Raw genomic sequence first — 23,876 nt, forward strand, 5'->3', positions numbered from 1 at the left:
TGCTTCACCTCTTCTAACTCTGCTCTCAGCTGTTCCCTTTTTTTTTTATTTTTGTTTTTTTTGTTTTTCACTCTTTATCAGTGTTTTATTTTGGGGTGCAGGGTAAGGGCTGTACATTTTATATGTCTTTCCAGATCAAGACTGGCATAAGCCTGGGGTGGTATAAATAACAAGCGTTCCATTTCAAGGAACTGATTTACAAGGATTGAGAGTGAAATCCAGATCCCTTTACCCTATGTCAAAGTTTTCAACCATATTTTGTCTTTTCCTTTAAGGGGTTTTCACATAATAATGAAAAACAGATTACTGTAGCAGAGGAGAAGATAAAAGCAGGAAATGTGGAAATGGGAGAAAAAATGTCATTTCTATCCTACAATCAAAACAATCAGAAGATCATCGAACCACATAATGGTTTGGGTTCAAAGGGAACTCAAAGCCCACCCAGCCCCACCCCATGCCATGGGCAGAGCTGCCTCCCACCAGCTCAGCTGCCCAGGGCCCCATCCAACCTTGAGCTGGCCTTGAGCAGGGCTGGGGCATTCCATTATTTCATGGTGTCATTTTTTGTCAAGCAAAAAATTCATTAGATTTTGAACTTAATTTGTGTTACAGTTAAGCTAAAAATGTATTTATTTAGATTATACTTAGGATAGTCACAATGGAGTTAACTTGAAGTTCTTTCACTGTGTAATCTATTACATAGCAGCTGTATCAAATCCGGCAGACCTACCTGTGGATTAAAGAACCCTGTCATCCAGAACTGATTTGGTCGGCCATCCAGGAGCCAAGTGCTGAACTGCTGGTTTCTTTCAAGAAGCTCAGTAAACCAAAATCCTAAAGTTGTAGACTCCCAGGAAATCCGAAACCATAGTTTGGGAATTCTGGCATCATACATACTATCCAATGCATCTCGCAGTTCTTCTGACATAATTATGGTTCCTGGAAGATAAGTAAAACATTCAGCATGAACTTTCCCCCGGCTAACAAAGGCAATTAAAATTTTCAAATGATATCCTGAGTCTAATAAACCCTCTTTTGTTGTCCTTTAATTGCACACCTGTTGCACCACAGTCTTATCAGTGTGTAGTTAATTTGCACAAATTTATAAGACTCGATTCAAAGGAAATGTGACAAGATAAAAGATATTCTGTTATTTTGATCAGAAATAAGGATTTTTTTAAACAACTGCTCCTTCACATACAATATTTATATTCATTATATTGACACTACCTTTGGAATGTGATTAATTATTTAAAACTTTTTAATATATTTTAATAGCTCCCAAGTGCATGATCAATGATAGAGATATACAGTATAACTCATCTATATCCTCGGCATGTACTGACAGTTATTATATTCATTAAATGCACTGCTATTAATGATAACTTTGTACACTTCCATTATCAAGATTGCCAGTAGAAAAAGAGTATGTAGAATAAAGCTAGAGGCAAGATTTATTTGTTTTTATATTTATTTTGGCAGTGTATGCTCGTATTATCCATGCATAGTACTGTTGTCTCCATTAAAATATTGGCAAATATGTGATTATTATATGACACTTGCCATTCCATGTGCCAAAAGCTCTTACATCTTACCAGTCTGTACTCTCAGCAGTACTGACAGCAAGTACATGCCTCATATGCGAGATAGGACAGGACAGGGCAGGATAGGATAGGACAGGACAGGATAGAATATCTTCTAAGAAACTGATCTGATAGCCCCCATTCTGATTATATGTTCCTGTAATATCAGTCTTCACTACATCATCATGTACACAACTGCTGTTACTGCCAGAAGGGTTATTTGGTGATGGTAAAGATGAGCTACACTTTCCCATACCATCATATTTGTATGGAAATGAGCCCTGTATTAAGCAGGCATTCAAATACTTTGCTTCCATGGCAGGTTCACAGTTGAGGAGAAAAAGGAGAATATCCAGAAAACAAACATCAGTTTTTAATTTAGATGAATGCAGTGGCTACTCTGAACACCTGTATAATAGTGTGCAAATCTGTTACTTTGTAACTGTATGTCAAATAGGCTTCATTTTTTTCTAGTAGATAATTACAGAATCATTTAGGTTGGAGAAGGCCTTCAAGATCACTGAGTCCAACCATCTACCCGACATATTGAATCCCATCACTAAACTATGTCTCTTACTGCACAAGTGACTTGCTCTTATTTACATGCATCTTTTTCTATACAGCAAATGTTATGAGAAAAATCACCTTCCACAAAACCCCAAATATAAAAAAGTGCTGCAGCAGTACAGACTGTAGCAAACACATCAAGCTATTCTGCATTCTCTGTAATGGCTTCATAGTCAGGTTCACATTTGTGTTCTGGGATATGTAAAAAGTCTTTTATAACACAATTTGTAAACATCCTCATTTGGTATAAAACATCTCTAATAGAACACTAAGCACAAGCATTTAAGGAAGAAGTCACTCTGTGTCATCTCTTCTTTGCCTACAAAAATGTAGTATTAGATTGTACACTTGATTAGCCCTCTGGAGGCAGAAAAAGTCAAAAACAAATCATGCAAAACATGATGGCTACAATGTCAGAATAACCTCAGTGAGAACAGAAAATAAGCGAACAGAGTCCCCTTTTCCTCGGAGTCATTGCCATCTGAACTGAGAAATAACACTTTCACCTTTGGTTCTTTCTTCTTTTCAGGCAGATAGAGCCAGCTTTCTCCTGAAACAGGGGTTATGAGAGAGCCACATTTTCTTCCCAGTTCTGGGGAAGCCATTCTATGATTCAAATAGAACATGGTTGAAGAAGGCCAACCACCTGGTGTTGCACTTGGATCAGGGCAATCCCAAACATGAGTAGAGACTGCAAGAAAAACTGACTGAAAGCAGCCCTGTGAAGAAGGATTTCAAGTTCCTGGTAGATGAAAAGCTGGACATGAGCCATCAGCATGCACTATGCCCTGGGCTGCGTCAAAAGAGATGTGGCCAGCAGGGAGAGGGAAATGATCATTTCCCTCTACTCTGCTCCTGCAAGGTTCCATCTGGAGTACTGCATCCAAGCCTGTGGCCTCCAGTATAAGAAAGATGCATAGTTGTTAGAGTAGGTCCAGAGGAGAGCCACTAAGACGGTCAGAAGGCTGGTGCATGTCTACTACAAAGAAGGGTTGAGGGAGCCAGAATTGTTTAGTCTGTAGAAGAGAAGGCTCTGGGGAGACTTCAGTGTGGCCTTCCAGTTCTTGAAGGAAGTTTGTAATCAGCAAGGAGACTGACATTTTTCATGGGCAGATAGGGCAGATAGGACAAGAGGGAATGGTTTCTAACTAAAAGAACTGGGTGGCAACTCTGCACATGACAGGGAGGTTTGGAATAACTTTATCATTAAAGTCCCTTCTAATTCAAAGTAGTCTTTGATTCTGTGAAGAGACTTGAGGAATGTTTATTCAACATAGGTATAGATGACACGTGGTTCAGGAAGCCATATGCTTCTCTGTTGAATCACATCTACAGATGAGCACAATAGTTTCTAACCCGGAAAGAGGAGATTTCTAAGAATGATCACTTTTCCTATCATCTGCAGTCTTGTTCCAGTGGTATTACCTCTGCTAATTGTTGCTTGGTTCTTTAATTTCCTTGAAAACTACAGGCGTATAGAATTTCTTCAAGGAGAGTTCTACAGTTTTGAATCCATTCTAAATATTACTGAGAGCTTCTGAAAAGGAAACTGTTTAGATATAATGTTAAATATATATTTTGTTGAACTGATCAAAAAAAAAAAAAAAAAACCCAACCAAAAACCAATAAATATAGACACCTAATCTAGGTGTTCCTGCTCTGGCAGTGGGATTGGACTAGATGGACTAAATGATCTTTTGAGGTCACTTTTAAAACCTGACATTCTGTGATTCTTGCAGGCAGGCTGCAGCTTTTCAAGTATGTACATAAAACCAGTCTGCCTCAAAGTGTGGTGCAGCCTCTCAGGATGGCTGCCCGTTATGACTCAGAGCAGCTGCTGAGAGTGTTAGGCCAAAGAGTTCTTAAGGAAGAGGTATGTTCACAGCCCTGGCCTCAGTCATATAGTTGCATAAATATTCTTAGTGAGTGGGTGTCAGCCCTGGCAGTAGGCATACAGAGCTTGAATTTCAGCACTGCAGCACACTGAATGACATCTGTGGGTGTCAGGATGCATTCCTGCAGCTACAATACTCTGATAAAAATAAAAATGTAAGAAATAAAGTAATTGTCAGAAATGAAATTGATAGCAGGTGAGAAAAACAACAGTACCTTTTTGGAGAAGGGTGATAAATGCATTTGGAAAACTGTATTTGATAAACTGAGTAAGTAGTTCAACACCACGCGCTTCTCACATTTAACTTCTCAGAAGATCAAAGCCCTGGTTACCATATGAAGAGACTGAATGTCCTATGAACTTAATGTGACAGCCTAGAAGGTATTATGAATCAAGCCAGCTGTTAGTAACCAAATTATTTTTGGTTTTACTTCATGGTATTCCCTCTCTTGAATGGAATAAATCTCATCTGAAATGGCTGATGGAAGGTCAGGTCAGTCAAAGATGTTAAGGCATTTTGATACTCACAAAACAATACTTACTGTAACTACGTTGTCCACAGAGTACATGCAGCTTGGGAATTAGAATGTCCTTTTTTCATTGCCTTAAATTTATTGTCTTGCTTTCAAATCACAGCTAAATTTAACCAATCGGTATATAGCAAATGAGTTCAATCAGTCTACTCGGTTCTGAGCAGTACTAGTTTTATTGCTAATTAAGTAGTCTGTTCTTTTAAACTGATCTGTATTTAGAGTGACTCATTCAATAGACATAATGCTGTTTATGGACTACATTGGGAATTGTATTATTTCACGTAGTTGGTCCTTTCCCTACCATGCCTATCTGAAAATGGTGGGATTTGTAAAGTTTGGGTCTACGTTTTCAATTTTACATTTAGGAAAATCTCTATCTGGATTAGAAACTATGAATTTCCCATACAAATGACTGGATAAAGTTAGAAATGAAAGATCTTAAACTCCAGCATGAACCAAAATAACCCTCAGTTCACAGACTGATTCTTTTCACAGGCACAGGATGTGAATCAAGAAAACTAGAATAATTATATATGATATAAATGAGATGAGAAGGAGTTAGCTTTTCCATCAAGTACAATTTGCCAGTGGCTGTCACAATTATAATAGGGTTGGAGACCATCCCTTGAGAACAATAGTTCCTAGACAATGAATCTGGGCAGAGCTCTGTCCTGTACAGCCAGTCTTAACAGTACACAGAGGAGAGAGCTCAGCGAGAGCATCAATCTGTTCTTGGCTATCACTGTAACAACTACAGCAAGTTGGTCTTTTCAGCCTTTAATCCCCACTGAAGCCTATGTCCCAAGCCGCTGGTTTTGTTAATGCCAGATCATTCTGGATGGACCAGACACTCACTCCTTGTCTCTGTCACTAAGCTGCAACTCCCTCTGTTGAATGTGTTGAGGAGAAAATCCCAATTTGCTCATAACCTTATAAGCCTTCTTCTGTTTCTGCCTTATGGCACCAGCTAACTTGCTGATGCTTTCCCCAAAGAATGCATTATTTATCATTCTACCCAGAGATACTACATACAGAGTAACAGATTTTAAAAATAAATAAATAAATAAATGAAAAAATCTGTATATATTTTTTCCTATACTTAAAATCTGATCTTTTCTTTGCAAGTTGTAGTACATTCCTGTGAGCAGACTGATCACTACTGCTATGCTGAAAGAAATCAATTTCTCTGCTTCAGACAATCTTTCCTATTTCCCTGTTTCTTCCCTTGTAGCACTAGGGAACTTCAGCATTTGGAGATGCTTCTCAGGAAGCTCTCAAAGCTCATTTAACTACACTGTGCTGCTTTTCTCCTGAGCCACTCAACAGTTCAGTACTTCCTTTTGCTTCTGGTTCCCAGAATAGGAAGAGTAAATCAGGCAGGCAAGACCTGCAATGTATAACACACTCTCCATTTTTTACTTTTAGACTATTACTGTCTCCAGCCACACCCAACCTTTTTCTTGTTCTGCTTTTTGTTTGTTTCATACCTGCCTTTTCTGGTAGAGAATCCTCTGATTTAATTCTTCAACTCAGGAAAGATGAAATAAGAAACTTAAGTTGCATGCTCTTTTTTTTTTTTTTTTTTTTTTTTTTTTTTTAAAAAAAAAAAAAGTTTTTCTGAAAACTTACTCCAGTACTACTTGCCTACATCCACTAAAAGACTGAAAATAAATATTTTAAATCAATAAACTAAACATTGCATTATAGTTATTGAGAGGTCTAGAAATAATATGCCACACTTTGCAGAAGACAAGAGGCACTGTGGATGAGAACTAAATAATGGATGAGAGATGCTGAGCCAAAAGTAACAACTTAGGACACATTAGACTCATCTCTCCCATTCCTCAAATGAATTTCCCAGTATTGTATTCCATGAATATCTTCACTGAGTGCTCTTAATTATCTTCAGATAAAATCCTCATCCCAAAGTGAAACACACAGATCCCAACAAGGCTTACACACACACTGTAAGGATCAGTAAAGTAAGAGCCTGAGATCTTTCAGTCCAAAAGTCTATGGCTAAGGCCAACAAGCCAAACTAAAATTCTATGTCTTAGCAGTTTTAAACCATTGTTAATCTAAATGGAATCGATCCATTTTCATCTCTTCTCGTCTTTGCAGCCAGTGGGAAGAAGAAACTCTTTATTTTCATTGGAGGCTGTCTTTCCTGTGCACTCCAGCAAGACTTGTTTCCCAAGCTTCTGTTTTTCACCATATAGAGCAGAATAGATTATTGCCTAGTTCTTTTGGAGTTCAGTTACATTCCCATTGTAAGGTACAAGGAACAGAAATTACTTACAGCATCATGATAAAAACAGTACTACCAAAATCACAGTATTCTGAGTTTTAAAAATAGTGAATCTACCTCATTCTTTCAGGGGCTTAACGAGAGTTTGTGTATGGAATTTAGGAACTCTAAGAGATTCCTACTATATATGCAGGACTATGTGTTACCTTATGTCCACATGAAGCCTTTGGTGTTTCAACATTCAACATTCACATTCTCATATGAATGACAGTAAGGAAATACCTAAGGCAAACACACTGGCTATCAACAAAGTATAAGGACAGTGAGGAGCTACAAGCAGGTAATTAGTTTTTAATAAGGTAGTAAATTAACGACTCAAATCAAGCAAATCAAGCCTGGTGTGTAGGCAATGCATTGTGTGCATTACATTCACGAACTTCAGCTAGCTTTGTAACATGGTGAGTGCCATAGTGTAGTCGCAGTGGATAGTTTGCTTAATGCTGATAGAACATCTACATGGCAGATGCTACGGTGACTTCTGAAGTTACTACTTCTATTGGTTCCACTTGCTTTCCTTTCTATGTTGACCCTATGGCTTATGACTCCCATAGCTATTTGTACAATGCTTGTCTTTTGTACCAAGTAAAATGAATGGAATAAAAACCCCAGGCCGGCAAGTCATGAAAACAAATCTTTACATATTAATAGTAAAAGCTTTTAGAGGGTTTTCTGTGTTCTCAGATAAGTGGTTAACATGAAAAGGACTTATCTATATAACTCTGCAAGCTTTGCAAAAATAATAGTGGGAGTTCTGTGACCAAATGACATATATACATACACATACATATGACATGGAAGTACAACAAATCTACAGTTTTGTAGCTGGCTCCAACTTTTCATGAGGTAGGCAGTTGTAAAGGTTTAGTTTGAATACACTACTGAAAACAAATGCCAAGTGGATGCAGATTTTTGATCAAAGCAAGATCTGGATATACTTGTAAATAAATGAGGTAAGCATTTGTTTCTTTCACACTACAGGCTTTTAAACAGACTACTGAGCAGGTAAAAATGCAGTGAATAAAACATACTAAAAAGCTGCTTTTATTTCCACTGCAAAGGATTCAGTATCAATTTCCACTACTACTACTAGCATGCTCCACTGGAAGTCAGTCACTCAAGAGGAATTAGAGATGACTGCCACAGAATCTCTCTTCCCACTTCCTGGCCATCAATAGTCAAAACCAGAACAATTGCTTGGGACATAATTGAGAGTACAAAGTGCAGCTCCAATGTAATTATTACAGTATGATCATTTTGGAGAATATCATCAAATGTGTTCAAAAGGCAGCAAAGTTTGTTGGTAGTACGCAGGCTTGGGCATGGTTGCCAACAAACATGTTGGACACATGGTGGGCATCTTCACCCACTCAAGAACGACTAAGGCTAACTCTCAGAGAATCTCTCTGCTCACTTTGTTCAATAATAGAAGACACATATATGTGCCATCAGGGCACTTACCAGCGCTACTTTCAGTGCGTGGAGGTACATGCAGACCTCCCTCCACTCCAATCTCACAGATTGGTTAACTCAAATTTGCCTGTTCTCCAACTGCAACAGGGACTAAGAATAACTGTCTAGGCTACTACTGTTCACTTTTATTATTTAAGGACACTGTCTTCAGTGGCAGAGGTGGCTGAAAGTGCCCAGTCGCTAGTAAACAGCTACAGAGTTAGTGTGCCATGCCAGGGGTACATACCCTTCCACAAAAAGAAGGCAAGGCACGTACACAGCAACTCTATAGCTTCTATACTGCTCTGCAGAGAATACTGTCACTCTGCCAGGGGCTTAAGATCTGTTCTTCATATCCCATTAGGATCTGGAGTTTCAGTTCAATCCCCATGTCACACTACTCCCCAGATGAAAAGATGAGAAAACAGCTCTATTTCCTTGTCTCTAAACAGTTGTCCCTATTTGCAGCAGAGTCTCAATTTAGGTCACTTGAGAGGACAATCATCACTGCTGTTTTCTGATTTATGTGAAACTCTGTATTACACCAACTGTGAAATAAATTCTGGGCAATCAATAAGTAATTAAAACAGAACTATTGGTTGGGACATAACTGAGAGTACAAAGTGCAGCTCCAATCTAATTATTACAATCTGATCCAAAAAAAGTAGCCCTCCAGGCAACAAAGTTCACTGGTGATGATGCAGGCTTGTGCATGGTTGCCAACAAACATGTTGGACACATGCTGAGCATCCTCACTGCTCCCAAAAGCTGAACACTGTTAATCTGCCCTCCAGTCAGAGGAACAAAGCTAGCTCTACTAATTCCTTCAGCATCTCTCATGTTCAGCTGCACACAGGCTCTCACTGAGGGGGGTTTGTATTTCCCCAAATAAAACACAGTGAGCAACAAGAAAATGACAAAGTCTGTCTATTCACATCCAACCTGCAGGAATAAATAGTCAGACCTCTTTTTACAAATGAAGAGTGAAACTATAATCTGAAACACAATATTTATTTGAAAATTTAGACCTGCTATAAGCAGCTGCTGGGGTCTTAGCAGGTTCATGATGCCAGGGCCAGATGCATGACAAAGGCAGATGTCAAAATGCACACATTTTATTTGAGCAAGCTAATCAGTGTAGAGAAAGAGGAGCACAGGAGATGATTTGATGCTACGGTTGACTAGTTTTGGGAGATCTATTACATGAGAGAGCGTTTTTCCCCTTTGCTGAGGCAAGACAGAGAGCCTACATTTTCTTTCCATCCTCTAATTAACACACCACGGCGTGCACCTGATGCATCATGAATCTGCCAGAAGCCATTAATCGGTATTGTTAACTATACATCCCATTTTGTTTTCAGAGCAATTTCTCACTATATTTTACTTGCCTTTCCCTGAGAAATTATAATGTTTTAGAGGATTGCACAAAAGTTACAGCATTAACTTGATTAACCACCTGGTAGAGGACTGTGCCCACTGTGCAACTGAATACTAAGTGCAAAGAAATTATGTTACTCATCCACTTGTCTGCATAATACTGTACATTTTGAAACTGATCTTGATCAAAGAAAGATTAATTATTTCTTGGATAGAAACCATTATTTTAATTTACTTGAAAAGGGACTCTATGCACATATACATGGGAATCTTGAGCTCAATTTTGAAATAGAAGACAACTGGTACTTCTAGCTTGGTCTCTGCATAGGTTATTACAGGATATGGAAACTAATTAGCTGTACTGGAAGGTAAAACAAGACAGATCAGCGCACTGCCATCTGTACCAGAAGGGATTCATTTGAGGCACTCTGACCTTCTCCCTGCAGGCACAGCTTGCTCTCTCTCAGGTATTTCCTACCTCTCTGCTGGAGAACAGGAGAATTGGGTGAGATCTTAACCACTGGAACTGAACCCATCCAGCGTCATTTTGATTTACTGTTAGTTAATACTGCAACATTCAAGCAACATTATAGGATATTTCCTGGATATTTCAACTCTTACAAAGCAGCAAAATAGGAAGTGAAATCAAAAAGCAGACAGTGATATCATCCTTCCTTCTTTTCCCTCACTCCTGATCAAATTCTCCATCTGCTTCTAGTCATCAGCACACTAGAGTTATATTAAATGCATTCAGCATTGCTGACTTTCAGCCAAATCCTCCTGTCTCTGAGAGACAGAGCACTGTTGCCTCCTCCTTTGATGGCCAAAAGCAGAACCCTGTCATTCTCTTTTGACTGGCACTCCTACTCACTTCAGATTTCATTTAGAGACATTCTATTTGGTTTGACCAGTTTCATGAAAATTACAAATCCCATCTTAGATTAGAATCTTTGTCATTTGGCCTGACCACTCTGTCTCTCAATTACTTAGCAGCAATGCCTGTACCTTCTTCAGTATCATCATCAGTCTCAGCTTAATTTCATACATGATTCTGGCATACACCCTGATCACACGATTCAACTCCTCTGAGCTCTGTAGAGATTCCAGAGAGAATCATGGAAGCACAGTAATACTGCAGAACACATTGAACTGCAATACTGGAGCATGTGCAGACAGAATAAATTAAGATGGAATATTCTTAGAGATGCAAACAGGAATCTATACAGGCTATACTATAACAAAGAGATAGAAAAAGAGAAAGAGGTTGGTGGAGAGAGAAAGAAAAAGTGAGAAGTGGGGAAAAACAGGGAGAAAGAGAGAGAAAAAAAGGAAAAATATTTATTTAGTAAAATAGCATGAACAGCCTTTAGTAATTAAAAAAAATTACAGCTTAATTAGTATCATTCTTAACATTGCAACTCACCATCTATAGCCAACTTGAGATCAGTCAGTGTGGCTCGAACACTGGATAAAACATGCTGCATGCGGTCAATTTCTTGACGGAGAAATATATTCATGGGTTGAATTGCTCCCATCTTTTGAAGCTGGGCTTTCACCTAAACAGGAATAGTGAAACTCTGTAAGATTTAATTTCCCGTTTCCCATGCAGTAACTTTTGAAAACAAAAGATTGGGTTTTTTTTTTCAACTGTATCCCATAATTCAAGAAAAATTAATTCTTTATGTAACAGATGGCCAGGCAAGGCATGTACCAGCAGTGAGATTTAGCACAACCTGACTCATCAGCTTACCAAAAGGAGACGCTCCACCAGTCTAATGAGAGAAAGTTCCCTCTTTTGGAAGGAACACAGCAGTTCCTTTAGTCCTTGCTAGGCCACAGACTCTTAGATCTTAGATCTTTAAAAAAGAAAATCACAAAGGGGTGTTTACTGATAATTTGGTATTTCCAGATTTGCTATAGGTGAACTTTCTCAACTCTATTTGCCCTGCTGGGTTGAAATAATGCTACAGAGTGATATATAAAAACAGAACAATATAAAAACGAGTGCAGCATGTACACCATTTTGTAGGTAGAAGCTTCTGGCCTTCTTAATTTTCAAGGATAATGGTATCACACAGTGTTCAGAGAACATTCTCAAAATTGAATTGTCGATGTTACCTAAAGACATATTGCAGAAAAAGTAGCAAAAGCCAGAAAATCTCCACAATGAGGACAGGCTGAGAGAGCTTGGGCTGTTCAGCCTGGGAAGGCTTCAGAGAGACCAGATTGCAGACTTTCAGCATCTAAAGGGGAGCAACAGGAAAGAAGGGGACAAACTCTTTAGCAGGGTCTTGTGATAGGATAAAGGGAAATGGTCTCAAACTAAAAGAGGGGAGATTTAGATTGGACATAAGGAAGAATTTTTTTACAAGAAAGGTGGTGAAGTACTGGCACAGCCTGCTAGAGAGATGGTGGAAGCCTCATCTTTGGAGACATTCAAAGTCAGGTCCAGGCTCTGAGCAGTCTGACCTAGCTGTAGGTGTCTCTCCTCATTGCAGGGCCGCTGTAAAGGTCCTTTCCAACTCAAATGATTCTATGATTCAATGATTCTAAATCATGTCTTCTACAGCTCATATACTATAATGTATTTTAGAGAATTCTTGACTGTAAGACTCTCAAGTGTTTTCCCCCCTGTTGTAACTCATCTTTCAGAAAGGCATTGGCCTGCTGTCTGGACTTCCTGAGCTCATTTTGAGCTTACTAACAAAAGATGACGAAGAAAGAAAGTTTATTACTTTGAAAGAACAGAATATAATTGGAATTCTACTGCAGCCAAATAGAAATCACAAAATTTGGTCATAAGTCCTCTGGATTTTGCTTTGTATTTTCCCAGATACAGTCATATATCTAAGTGAAATACTCATAGGAAACACTATTGGAGCGTACCTTATTATTATACCAAGTAGCAAATCTCTGCAGGATAAATATAATGCAGTAGTTGAGTAGTTATAACTGCTAGTATAAATTAGTAAATGCTTTGACAGTTTCCATTCTCCAAGTTTCAACCTTAAGCCGCAGAAAATACATTTTAACTTTGTCTGCTATTCTCCTTGAGAGGCGGTTATCAGGAAGGCTATTCATTATATTTTAATCACGAAGTTCCATGAGTTTGTCAGACAAAATGTCCAAGAAGTAGGTGCCAGCCAATTATACTAATGCTTTGCATTCTGACAGTTCATTTTAGTGACTGAGTTAATGTATTTCTTCCTGTAAAATTTCCTAAAATCAGCTATCATGAGACTAGACTAGAGACAATAAACTTTTGGGAGGAGAGTTTATATAACTAGCTTTACCAATTTTTTTCAGACAAAATTCAGGAAAGCTGCTTCCTGACAGTTTCACAGCCAAATTTATCACACACAAAAAAAAAGTTTGATTTTTTTTTTTTTCTGAAATATTTAGAAGATCTCTACTGCATAACACTAAGAAGAGTGGGATTATACAGAGTATATCTTATGTATTCTGTGCTTAAATAAGAAATAAACTTTTTTTTTTCTAGCCTGCAAAGTGTGTGTTCCTTTGGGGCATAATTTAGAATAGAAACTTTTCCTGTCTGAAGGAAAACTGTATGAAACACCTTGTTAAAGGTGTTATTTTCCAAAATGCTGTAATTCAAGAAATTACAAAGAGAAGATAAAATAAACATTCTAATATATTACTGCATTGATAACAGCACAGTTTAACTAATGAATTATCGGGGGAAAAAATAACCAAAAACATCTGATTTTTTTTTATGTACCTAAAAATACCTGCAATGTTTTGAAAAATGGAACGACCCAATAATGCAAATTTTTTTTAATCCATTCTAGATAAATTCACAGCACTTGGCCTGGAGCACTAAGCATAACTAGATATAAAAACTGAAATAATGACATACTGATGACCCTGCTGCGTACAAATCAGTCCTGATCTGCACTGAGATTTACTAGGTGTAAGATAGTGTTTTTCTTGGAAACCTTGCTGGTAAGATTAGTTTTAAACACCAGCTTGGAGGTATGATTGACTATTTTGTATTAGGATTCTTATCAAGCAATCAGATGAGTTACTGCCAGTGCTGTATTTATTATGACATAAAGAGATGGATCCTGACTGACAGAAAAAAAACTTCAAGACAAAACTCACTAACTAAAATAGCCTTTCTGAGATTAATATACTAATTCCATAAAGCCCACTTACATCTCTTCAACATGAAATCAGCTGTCAGCTAACATAAAATGAGGTGATATAAAGAAAGAAGGAAATAAAATCATAATCTTAATAGTTCTCCCTGTAAGATTTTGCAGTGTATATTTCTACTGTATGAGCCTCCTCTATGCACATTTTGTATCTGACCTCAGGTTAACCAATTCCTTTGCCACTGCATACTGTGTCAGATGACCACTGTATTTGATAGGGCTGGTAACTAAATCAAAGGCACCTTAGTTCAGATGAGGAATGTCCCGTATTTGTTTGTTGTTGTCATTTTAGCCAAAATACTGCACTGATAAGTAGATCCCAGGCATACAAACTGGATTGCCTTCAAATTAAACTAACCCAAAAGGTATGCTTCAGTGAGTCTGATGTAGTTCAGCCACTGGTAAGTGCTCAGCCTACAAACCCAGATGAGTTAGACCAAAGCAAACTCCCCAGTAAAACACTTAATGCAGGCTGGGGTCCTCAGATGAACTCCAACTGCCATACAGTAGTTCCTAATGTAGTCTTAGCTTTAGAGGAGGATAAGGTGAAATGATGACTATGAAAACATTTAAGGAAGAAAACATTATTACGGGGTTAAAAGCCAATGAAGGGCAGTATCTCTGGAATGTCTCCATGTCTATTCCCTAGTAAGCTGCTTTTCAAAGCTACAAGAAAGTGCTTTCCTTATAAATTTCTGCTTGTGACAGGCTGACATTTACTCTTGCATCCATCTTCACTTGCATGGATTGATCAGACCTAATAATTTTACCACTGATCTCTCTAAGAAGCAAAATCCAGATGCAGAAATGGTTATGAAAGCAGAAGCTTTATCCTGCCTCTGCCTTTGGAATGACAAAACTGAAGACAGTTTTAGGTCAGGTGGAAGGTTTATTTTGCTTTAGCTTCACGTGGGTCGTATTGGAGTCTGATAAAGCACGTAAAAGTGACTTGTTTATAGGCTTTTGAGCTGACATTTGGTCAGTAGTATGACTGTGGAGAGGAATCACTACAAGAACATAACAAAAGAAACTGCAAATGCCATGCACATCAAAGGCTAATACTTGGGAAATGAAAGCCTTTGTGTGGCAGCCTGTATTTCACACTGTATCAAGAGAAGGTACATCCAGAGCTCTCAGTGTCAGCAGACAATTGGTTTCACTACCATCCATCACTAACCTACAGCATTGGGGGCTTTCACTCCAAACAGATGAACTCTACTCTTTCTTACTGGAGTCACAAGAACTGGACAAAGATTGCAGAGGCACCTACCACTTTCTCTGAAGAGAAATTGCTTTTACTTACTTTCATTTGTTTCCTAATTCTTTCATTTCCTCACTTCTTTTCTGCACTGACTGTATATCTATAACAAGATTTTTGAAGATTACCACATAATGGCATTTCTGGAACTCAATATTCTGCTAAAAGAAACCAAATGGCACTGTTAGGACTACTGAAAGTTTTTCCTTTGCTGCTTTTATCCAATGAGGCGTGCATAAGAACTCTTTTTGACACATTCCCTCAATCTCTTAGCATTTAGTAGATAATTTTTATTTGTTTCAGGATTGTTAAACTGATTTAGTAGGTTGCCCAAGGAGGTTGTGGATGCCCAACCCCTGGAGGCATTCAAGGCCAGGCTGGATGTGGCTCTGGGCAGCCTGGTCTGGTGGTTGGTGACCCTGCACACAGCAGGGGGTTGAAATTAGATGATCATTGTGCTCCTTTTCAACCCAGGCCATTCTATGATTCTAGGATTGATTCTTTGATTCTATGTTTTCTCTTTTTATCAGTTCATGCAAGCTGACACTTAAAATGCAGCTTTATTTACAGCTTACTCCTGTCCCCTCCACCCTTTCTATGAAGTTCCAGAATAACAGAACTTAAATTCAGATGAGAACGTTTGATCTTTAAAAATGGCCACACTCCAGCACCATATACAGTGCATACTGGGGACTAGTGGGAGAAAAGGCAAATTCCCTTCTGACAAAGAAAGCATTATTGAAGACCAAAGCTGGTTTTAAGATACAAAGAATGACAAAAAAGGTAAATATTTTAGTTAAGAAAAAAAAGGAAATTTTGAAGAACCAGCAACTGCAAAAGAAGTATTACAAAATTCATTACACTGAAGAGGCAGAATCTAAAGCTGCAGTGCTGCTGACACAACCAAAGAGACGTATAGAAGAACATGTTACTGTCAAAATAAACTTGAAGCTAATGACCAGAAATATTCTGTAGATACTTAGAGCAAAGACATCAGCACCATGATAGAGAAACTAAGTATTATTTTTGGATGGTGGAAAAGTTCTGTGCCATCCATCAGCTATGTGAAGAAACAGTGTGCAAATACAGTGATGTGATTAATCAAAGAGAAGTGCAATTCACATATCAAGATGTGCACAGTCTGAGAAAACTAGAAATCACCAGGAAGAGGTAGTATCTACATTTATTAATAAGATAATGAAACAAAATTGCCCCCTGAGCTCAGAATACCTTTACAAGAAAGACAGAGGGGAAAAAGCAGATCCAACTGGACATCTTCTGACTATGCTTGTTAGAAGAAATGTGAGAAAGGTTTGGGGGATATAATTTAAGAGTATTAATAAATAATATTGGCTCATCTGATACAATGTGAATCTCATTACTTGAATCAAGAGAAAATCTCTCAAGCAAATTGAAGATTAGAGATGTCAGAGAAGGAATACAGAAGCAAAGAACTATCTAATTGTGATAATCATTATATAGACAATTGCTTATGAGAAAATAAAATCTTGTACACCTGGCAGGTCATGAAAAAAAAGATAATAGCTTTTCTTATTATTGGATGATGAAATGGCACTGAAAATAATTAGTGGTTATTTTTTAATACATGCGCACAGGAAAGTATGTATTGTACCCAGACAGGGTACCAAAAGAGAGACAAGTTAAGAGTGAAGAATGGAACTTAAAAAAAAACCCTCCAGGCTTTGTGTCTTTCACTACCGTCCATGACCCCATCGCTGCTTGATTGCAAAGCTAAGATCTGTGAGGAAGCGACAGAAAAGGGAAGGCCAATTCTATGCACATTTTGTATGGACAACCTGAGTGAATGATACCAAGGGTTTAATGAGAGTGAACGAGACCACAATTAAACAGAATAAATGTGAGACAAAAATAGTCATTTGTTCAAACAACTGATAAGTTAATTTTGGATGAAACAAGCATGGTGCATTTTACAATATTAAAACACTCTGCACAAATTTCCTAAGCATAGAATATGAAGGCAAGAATATCCTCTGATCACAATATAAAACAAATTATACATTCTAGACAACTTCTAAAGAATTACAAATTCTTCAAGAGGAGCAAAGGAAAAAAGAAATCACTATTTGGAGGATTCAGGAAATACCTTGTAAAAAATAGCTTAATATCCATATTACAAATATGGCAAAACTATGTAAGCTACGCACGTATCCAACATTCAATTGCTATTCCAAACTGAGAACAAAATTCTAAGGAACTAAATAAAACTTGACATTAGTTCAGTGAATCCGCTTAAATCTGATGTGAAGGAAAAGGGAAAAGGATGGAGAACAATCCACAGTGTAGACTATAGGCATAGATCCAAGGTGCTAATTATTAAAATTATTAAATCAATAGTTGCTAATAATAATTATACACTTGTTTGATTTTATTTGCTATTTATCATGGTTATTTATTTTCTTATGTGCTACTAAACAACAACGGGAAAGCTAGAAAGCTGACTTCATCCTGAAACAAGTTCCATAAATAAATGATGAATATACTCCCACTGGGAATTGCTCAATAGGCATGTGAGAGAAAAGGGATATACAAGCATGAATGGCTAGAAAAATAACTCTATGGGGAAAGATGCTAAATAAAAAAGAAAAGTTGTGAATTCAAATAGTTTGCCAGGAGGGGGAGGAAAAGAGAAGTTCTAAGCTGAACGATTACAGCTATTTATAGAAGATATATTAAATGTAACATGAATTGTAGAATAGAATAGTGTAAATACTGCCAAGGTCCCAAAACCATTGGACATGCCCTAAGTAAAAGCACTGGTATCTTCCTCTAATCTACTGAGGGGGGAGAGGACTTTCTAATAGCTGTTGTGTGTCAAGGTGGCTCATTCAGCAGACTGTGCTATTTGCAATATAAGTATCTGATGTAAGAATAATTTAGATGATCAACCCAAACAGACTTCTAGAACGCTATGAATAAATTTAAGAGCTTTTTAAAATGCTTGACATTTAAATGTAAGAAAGAAGCACAATGAAACACATACACAAAACATCAAACAGCTGCATCAAAAGAGCATATACCTCATGGGGGTTGTAATCTGGAGGTAACTTCTCCAGCATCTCATCAGCAAGGCGCTGCACCACTGCTTCTCGGGTCTCCCCTCCTCCACTGCCGCTGTCTTTGGGCTGGATGCTCACTATTGTATTCAGTGTCTCATTTGCAAGGTTGGTTTGGTAAGTTATATCTGCATTGGTGTGCAGACCAAATACCTTAAAGTAAAAGGGAAAAAAAAAATAGGGGAAAAATGCATTTTTTCTTCTAATTTTTATCAGTGAAAGAACCCACTGATACTGATGAACAAGGAAGAAAATCCACATCCCTATAAAATAATAGAGAACCAATGGAAGTACATCCATTTAACTGGCCAAGAAGCAAGCACAAATTATTCAGAAACATTAACATAGGTTAAATCTACAACAGCATTTTCATTCAGATGATGAGAGTGGTTTTGAATTATCTGGTTATCACCATATACCAGGGCTTAGATCATGCTGTGCACAAACTGATTCCTTTTCACTGGATCAGACTAGAGCTTGCTGGGAATGTGCCATGTGCAAACGCTGACCCTTCACCACTACCTTTTCCCCTCAGTAGATCTATTACTTTTGTACCAGGTCAAGTAGATGCCCCTATCAATCAGACCAAGTGCCATTTCTAATGCATTTTGTTTCACTCATTCTCTTAGGCTTACAAAGCATGGAGCTCAAGAGAATAGAAAACAGCTCACAGTTTAAGGACTTAGAGATTTTATGACTGGTGATAATATTTAGGACATTTTATGTTTTGAGCTATTTTTGGTTCAACTCTCCTATTCTTTACTTCTACTCCTTTTGAAATTGAATAATTTTATTTAAGATAGAGCTAGCACAGAATTACTGCAAAGCTGCCCTTTGTTTGAATGATAATGGCTTTCTCAGAAACCTCTGCTGAAATATCAGTAAGTCTGTAATTGTCAGGTTGATTGCAGCTTTTCTCCAGGAGGAATTGGATTGTGACTTATTTCACAAGCCCTCACTGAATTATAGCTATTAATTACCTCTAACAAACTGAGCCACTGATCCAGCAATGAGGAAGCTTGCCCCTAAACCAAGCACCGAAGCCAAGCAACATGGTTCTCATGTTTTGTTTTTTTTGTACATAATATTAGAACTAGCATCTTCTAAAAAGACATTCCTACTGATAAATATTTACACACTCTGAGTACGGAGGAAAAAGGGCCCTGTGCAGTATTTTTATATTTAGAAATCTAGAAACTCAGAGGACAGGGATAGAAGTGGCTGCAACAGTGTCAAAGCTAGCAAAGCTGCACTGATTTACACCAGCTGTGAAACTGACCCTTACAGCAGCACAAAGAACACAGTGCAGACCTATAACTGCCCAAGAGAGAAAGTGGGATCATAAATAACATATAATTATTTTCCTGGCAGGATTTAACACATTTTACAGACAGCGGTACCTCAATCCGTATATTTAGAGACACAAAAATCAAAAATATCAATACACTTTATTTCACTCATTTTTTATCAGCATGCAATGATGCACAGTTGAAGATACGCGCTTTTCTGCTTCTGCTCTTGCAGAATAAGGCTTTGTTTGGTTGGTTTTGTTCCGGCAGATTATATGGCAATGCTATATATAATACTATATATATATAGTATATAAACTATATTTATAAAATATATATATTTATTTATATATATATAAAATATATTTATTTATATAAATATAAACTATAGCCCAAGTTAGAAACACAACACTGCTATAGTGAATGTAAATTGCTGCAGTGCTAATCCAAGGGCTAATTTCATAATTGGCATAATATTGACAAAGACAGGGGTGTTAAAAGCAAAAAACCCTCTGGTCCTAGGTGTTCATGAGGGTGACGCATAAGGTATTGAGAAATCAGAGTAGCAAACCAACGGGTGGACCAGTGTCCTGTAAATTAATCAAGAAATAGAATTTCTCATTTTCTGTGATTCAAAACTTGGAATTTTGATTTTAAAAGGGATGCTAGATTCTGCATTTCAATTGGTTGATTTTTTATGTAGCCTGATAAAACCTCAAACACAATTGCTAATACTCTACACCCCTCTGAAATCAAAATCATTTTCAAAGGGATTTCTGAGTTCAATAGCCTTCTTCAGAAGTCAGTGTTTATGCTGATCAGAGGTTGAAATTTCATCAAAAGAGCAAAGATGCTGTAATCAGACTTATTCAATCTTTCTTTTTCAACCAAAAATAGAAAGGAGAGGAAATAAAAGATACAGTGCTTTTTTATTGTGCTTTGACTAGCACAATATCCTTTGTGGAACAGACCAGTAGCTTAAGAGGTTAAAAGTTTCCATGAGCAATTTTGACAGATTTTGGAATGACTGAAGATTGTAGTCATGTTCCTCCTAACCTGTGACAGCTATAGGAGAAAAAGATGTTTGCATTCTTGGACTTGATCCAATTTACATAAAAGTCAATGGTAAAAGGTGCCTCTCTGTCAGCACAGATGCCCTTGCATCTGCTATCACTACCTTCAAAGACTCAAACCTTTTCAAGTTTGTTTTATGAGCATGGATTGTTCTCAGCCTCCTTTCTAGCACATTATCAGTAATAGAAAATCAGTTTTTTCTATTCAATCCTGCCTATTTAATTTTAATAGAACTTACACATAAAGGCATTTATCAACTTAATAGCAATGAGACAGAAACTCATAATATTCATTTCCATTTCAATTTTAGCTAACTGCAACACATGTAGCTATGTTAGAGAGAGCAGGATGTCCCAGTTCTGCAACTAATGTGACCGCTGCAGTATACACACACTGGATCTTGTATGTAGGTCACTCTGAAAGTAAAATCTATTTATTTTCCATTGAAACTACAACAGATACAAAGAGCACAGTAACACTATTTGAAAGCAACACTATTGAAAAGAGTCTGACTCCATCTTCTTTACACCTTTCAATAGGTTTTTAAACGTATTGATAAGATCCCCCATGAGCCTTCTCTTCTCCAGGCTAAAGGGCTCAGCTCTCTCAGCCTTTCCATCGTATGAAAGACACTTCAGTCCATCATACTCACAGTCCTGTGTTGAACTCACTATCTTGCTCAGGCGGATCAGAGCACATGAATGCGAGGTTTTTTTTCTGAGTACTTGAAGAAGGCTTTACCTATTTTGTCTTCCTAATTAGCAGACCTATAGCAGACACTGACTACAATTGCACTCACACTGGTCTGCCTGTTAATACTGCCTATACATCCCCGGCTCCACAAAGTAATTTCTCTGACAAAAACTCTCTTTAATACTTCAAAACATTTTACCTCAGGTGTATCAATCACTGGCAATTGCTCTATGTACTGGAGATAGTCTTCAACTGTTTTCCCTCTTGGAATCACGTAATCTTTGTAGAAACAAAATTTGTCGCTAAACATATGCTCTCCAAACCACACTCTCGCAAACGTATTCAGCAGAGCTTTGTCGAGGTCATCAGTTACACGGCCTCCGTACTGTACTTCTCCAAGCATATAGTGAACACAGCTCCAGTTCACTCCGCGCTTAATGTCCATGTCATCCAAATGATTCTGAACAAATTGCACACTGGCTGTGAAGTCTGCCTGATTAAATTCATAAGGAATGTTCCAGCCCAGTGGACCAAACTTTCTTCTTTCCTGCAAGATAGGTAGAGTTAGAAATAAAAGGCTGATTGTAATTTTGGAGAATATGTTGAGTGTAAAAGAACACATAAAATATGCTGGGGCTGCATTCCACTAACTTTAAAAAATGATTCTTCACATAGCACACATGAGTCCAAATGCTTGATTAATTACCTAGTAGTTAAATATTTTACTTCATTTATCATCACAAGTAGAGACAGATAAACAAAGAAGAGAAATATAAACATTTTCACAAAGAAAAGAATTCCCCTTTTTGAAGTGGTCCATCTGTGAGTCTAGAACTGTCATTTTTGAATTTCAGAAATGAAGGCACTGTTTTAGGAAAGGTCCAAACCACATTGGCCACGGTAATTTTTTATGGTTCTTTTTCTGTCTGGTCACATTCATAACACTGAAGTTCCTGCATGGTCCTGCATGGGCAGGAAGCAAAAACTGCTTCTTACCTAATCATTTACAGATGCAGCTAGCAGTGTGTGGCTCTTAAGGCAGTGTCTAATATTCACACAGTCTAAATTTCCACCAAGAAGATGACTCAAAGTCAAGTACGCTTCAGGCTGCCATTTGGACCACAATGTTTGTATTGATTTGCTAACACAAACTTTACATCTAAATATATTGTTCATTCAGTAACAGATGCATTCACAAATGAACATGGCTTCATGACAGAAGAATATGAAATAAGATTTGAAACCTGAACAGTCGTGTGAAGAAACGCTACAGCATATAGTAATGGTTTCCACTGTGGCATGTTGCTCACTTCTAGGTGATCCTGAGTGATAGTAGAGTAAGTTCTTTTTAAGCTAGCTTTCACACCTAGAACATAAGCATAAAAATGCAAAAGATGAACAAAAAAAAACCTATGGAACCAATAACTCCAACTTCTGTTAAACAGGATTCACTCCTCCAATTTACAGTTTCATCTTCTATGTAGCTTCAAATAACCCTTCTGTAGCAACAATCTTTTCAGCTTGGTCATGCCAGGCAATGTTCAACTACATTTTGTTTCAGGTAGAAGACAATATACCAAATTGTATTAAATTCTGGCACACAGAAGGAATTACACTCAATTTACACTTATTCTAAATGTTACCAGTCACAACTGAAATACAAACATAACTATTCAGTGGCAAACAATAGAAAAAACACCTAACATATGAAATGAAATACAGCACTGAACATCCAAGAGTGTTTCAATAAACACATAAAATGAGTCTCTCATTAGCCATACAACACCAAGCATGAGTTATTCACTCCCTATTATGATAGCTTCCACCTAACCAGCTTAACACAAATCTAAAAAGATGGATTTCTAGTGCAGTAAATAGAATACTGAGGTCACAGTACTTCCAATAATAAAATAAAAATCCTTATGCTTCTTTCCTACTTCACAAAGATCCTGTAGAACACTATTCAAGGAAACACATTTTCAACATGTATCAGAATAAAGCTCCAAAATTAATAGGAATTCATCAAACTAAGCATCTTATCACAGCATGCTATGAGCATAGCGGGACAGTATCAGAAAACTACAACTGTTTATATTTCATCCTGACTTAAATTGTTACCCCAGGCATATTTCTGTTATTAAATGCAAGCTGTAAATTGGCTAAGGCCTGGATTATAAAACTGCCTCTTGGAGTTATAAGCCGTTATCATTTGATAGGATTTATGATTTGAATGATAAGGAGGGGTCACAGCACAATCAAAAATATGCTGAGTGCTGAATAAAAAAGGGTGGAGGAGAAGAGAAAGAGATGAGAAATTTTTATCAAGAGACTAACTGCTCTTGAGAATGAAGCATGTACACTGAAAGAGGATGCCTTTCACTCCAATCAAATGCTTTGGTTAGAAACCTTACTAAAATGCAAAGGATGAATACTGAAATAAGAGTTTTAAGTGACTGAGGGATTAAATTTGACCTTGGATACAAATTTTCAGCCCCCACTGACTTCATTAACTGAAATCAGTGCTAACATGCATATAAATGCAGGGCAAGTCAATGCATTACACAGTCAAAGATGAGGGAGT

The 23,876-nt window shown here is 37.5% G+C and overlaps 1 protein-coding gene across 1 annotated transcript in view; it reads right to left on the minus strand.

The window, feature by feature from the left end:
- The window catches only part of LOC122178826 (dynein axonemal heavy chain 5-like), a 147,431-nt gene that overhangs the window by 6,359 nt on the left and 117,196 nt on the right, over positions 1–23,876 (minus strand). The window contains exons 71-75 of the mRNA XM_042869302.1: positions 22,540–22,661; positions 21,495–21,842; positions 18,204–18,392; positions 11,135–11,267; positions 731–939 (exon numbers count right to left, since the gene is read on the minus strand). Of these exons, the coding sequence (XP_042725236.1) occupies positions 731–939; positions 11,135–11,267; positions 18,204–18,392; positions 21,495–21,842; positions 22,540–22,661 (1,001 nt within the window). The remainder of the gene's footprint in view (positions 1–730; positions 940–11,134; positions 11,268–18,203; positions 18,393–21,494; positions 21,843–22,539; positions 22,662–23,876) is intronic.

This window comes from Lagopus leucura, unplaced genomic scaffold (assembly GCF_019238085.1).
Source record: "Lagopus leucura isolate 7727_CA_CO unplaced genomic scaffold, USGS_WTPT01 Super-Scaffold_100002, whole genome shotgun sequence".
In the NCBI taxonomy this organism is placed as follows: Eukaryota; Metazoa; Chordata; class Aves; order Galliformes; family Phasianidae; genus Lagopus; species Lagopus leucura.